This window comes from Mastomys coucha, unplaced genomic scaffold, assembly GCF_008632895.1.
Source record: "Mastomys coucha isolate ucsf_1 unplaced genomic scaffold, UCSF_Mcou_1 pScaffold16, whole genome shotgun sequence".
NCBI classification, from domain to species: domain Eukaryota; kingdom Metazoa; phylum Chordata; class Mammalia; order Rodentia; family Muridae; genus Mastomys; species Mastomys coucha.
In genome coordinates, this window is record NW_022196898.1 from 39,783,665 (window position 1) to 39,786,615 (window position 2,951).

The window sequence follows — 2,951 nt, forward strand, 5'->3', positions numbered from 1 at the left end:
ACCCTATATCTGATACAGGGCTAATATTCAAAGTATATAAAGAAATCAAGAAGTTAACCTCCAAAAAAAACCAAATAACCTAATTAAAAAATGGGCTACAGAACTAAATAGAGAATTCCCAACAAAGAAATCTCAAATGACTGAGAAACACTTAAAGAAATGTTCAGATCAAAATCTCAAGTGACAGCACATGCTGGTGAGGAGGTGATAAAGAGGAACACTCCTCCGTTGCTGGTGTGATACAAACTGGTACAAGCCCTCTGGAAATCAATCTGATGGTTCCTTAGAAAAGTGGAAATTGTTCCACCTGACGACCAAGGTATACCACTCCTGGGCATATACCCAAAAGATTCTCTAACATATAACAAGGACATACACTCCACTATGTTCATAGCAGCCTTACTTGTAATAGCCAGAAGCGGGGAAACAACCCAGATCTTTCTCAATTGAAGAATGGATACAGAAAATGAGGTTCATTTACATAATGGAATACTATTTAGCTATTCAAAAGAAAGACATCATGAGATTTGCAGGCATGTGAATGGAAGTAGAAAATATCATCCTGAGCAAGTTAATCAAGACTCAAGAGAACATGCATGGCTGGTACTCACTGATAAGTGGATATTAGCTCAAAAGTATGGAATACCAATAATACAATTTACAGAATATATGACATTTTACAAGAAGGAAGGCTCAAGTGAGGATCCATCAATTCCTCTTTAAAAGCTGTAACAGAGGGAGGGATATGCCTGGGTTCAATGGAGGAAGGGGATTAAAAATTGGGGAAATTTCAGGTATGGGTAGGAGACAGGAGAGAAGCCCAGAGACCAGGAGAATTAATGGAAATATACAATCTCAAGGGGGAATTTCCAGAAATATCCAAAGACCTGGGATGTCAGATACTTCCAGACCTTAATGGGGATCACCTTAGCTGAAATGCCCAACAGTGGGAAGATGGAACCTGAAGAGAGCATCTCTAATAGATTGACAGGACTCTGTGTGGAGGGTTGAAGCCACTCACCCATCTTCAATATTTTGATCCAGAATTGTTCCTGTCTATAGGAAATTCAGGGACAAAAAATGGAGCAGAGACTGAAGGAAAGGCCATGCAGTCATTGGCTTAACTTGAGATCCACCCCATGGGCAGGCACCAAATTCTGACACTATTACTAATGCCGTGTTGTTCTCCCATACAGGAGACTAGCATGGCTGTCCTCTGAGAGACTCTACAAGCAGCTGACTGAGATAGATGCAGATATTTAAAGCAAACCATGCACTGAGGTTGGGGACCTTTATGGAAGAATTAGGGGATGTATTGGAAGAGCTGAAGAAGATGGCAAACCCCTAGGAAGAACAACAGTACTAACCAATCCAGAAGCTTCTGAGTTCTCAGAGACTAAGACAAAAGTGCATACATGGGCTGGGCTGTAGACCCCCCCGCACATATCTAGTGGAGGACTGCCTTGTCTGGCCTCAATGGGAAAGAAAGGATTTGCCTAATCATGTAGAGACTTGACATCCTAAGGAAGGGAATGCTGGAGGGCTGGTGGTGGGTGATGAGTAGGGGAGCACCCTCTCAGAGGTGATGGGGGATGGGGTGAAGAAGTCTGGGAAGGGCAATATTTGGAGTGTTATTAAGTAAAAGAATTTAATAAATAAAAGAAAGAAGGAAGATCAAGGTGTAGCAGAGAGCACCAGTTATCTGAACATCTTCCACATACTGGCTGTGTAATCTTGGCTAAGCCTTCTCCTGTAATCTGATCAGCCAATCCTCAAGGTTATCACTTCATGCTCTACCACACTGCCTTGCCACGGATGTTGAGAGAAGTGCTAGAATCGATGGTGGGTCGCATACTCTTTAGTACCACTTGTCTTCCTGGAAGCAGTAACTTGTTTCACTGACATCCTCACTTATGGGAGCTCTATATATCTCTAGTATCTCCCACATTCACACTTTCTACTTTAACAGGGTCTCTAGGAGGGCTGAAGACCCACCTACAGGGCTGGTCCTACTAATGGACTGACACTGAGACCCATGTCACGTGTCTTTTTCATTTTCTTCCAGGTTTGTACATCTATGCATTTGAAAAGTGACACACATGCTTTTGGAATGAATCTCTTTATCTAGATTTGACTAGTCATTTCTTGAGTGGAGGATATTCCTGACATTTGATAGTGACTCTGCATGTGAGCTCTGTGAATTTGGCTCTCCACATGCTCTTGGTTTCTGCATTTTCTACCCTAGTCCCTTAAATCTACTCTAAGTCCCTCACTTAGTGTCTTTCATTGTCTTGTTAAGGGCTGTTCTCAAGTGTGTTCATTATCAGAGATGAAGTCACGCGTCAAACGTCACCACTGCAAAGTAAGTGTTCCCTCTAGCCCACTCATCTCTGCTGCACCCAGCATGGATCACCCACAGGATTTTATCTCAGCTTCCCCTACTCTCCCATAAAATTGGGTTTTTCTCTGTTCTTAATGTCTACTACCAGGATTGTCAGTTCCAGATTCACCTCTACATGTGTAGAGATGAACATGACCAGAACATGACCTTACACATTACAGATATTCAATTTCTGACTGACAGTGTCTAACCTGGCATTCCACCAATCACTGTGCGCTTGCTCTACCTCTATGGAAGGTCCTATCATTTTATCCCTAACTGTTGCAGACTGGATTCTCCTCTCAAACTAATCAAGCCTTACCTTGAAAGATTTTGGCATCTCCTCAATCATAAATTGTTTGAATTTCTTCCTGTTCAAGGTGTCACGGTCTCCCCTTCTTACAGAGTACTTGTGGAAGGTATTGATGATGATGTCTAAGGATTCTTCCATCTGTGACTTTTAAAGTTGTTCTTTCTTTGTTTCTTTGTTTCTTTGTTCCTTTCTTTCTTTCTTTCTTCCTTTCTTTCTTCCTTCCTTTCTTTCTTTCTTTCTTTCTTTCTTTCTTTCTTT

The 2,951-nt window shown here is 41.7% G+C and overlaps 1 protein-coding gene across 1 annotated transcript in view; it reads right to left on the reverse strand.

The window, feature by feature from the left end:
- LOC116093226 (protein S100-A9-like) overlaps positions 1–2,916 on the reverse strand; it is a 6,831-nt gene extending 3,915 nt beyond the window's left edge. Inside the window, exon 1 of the mRNA XM_031374628.1 lies at positions 2,703–2,916. Within this exon, the coding sequence (XP_031230488.1) occupies positions 2,703–2,831 (129 nt within the window). The 5' untranslated portion in view covers positions 2,832–2,916. The remainder of the gene's footprint in view (positions 1–2,702) is intronic.
- Positions 2,917–2,951: the final 35 nt, after the last annotated feature.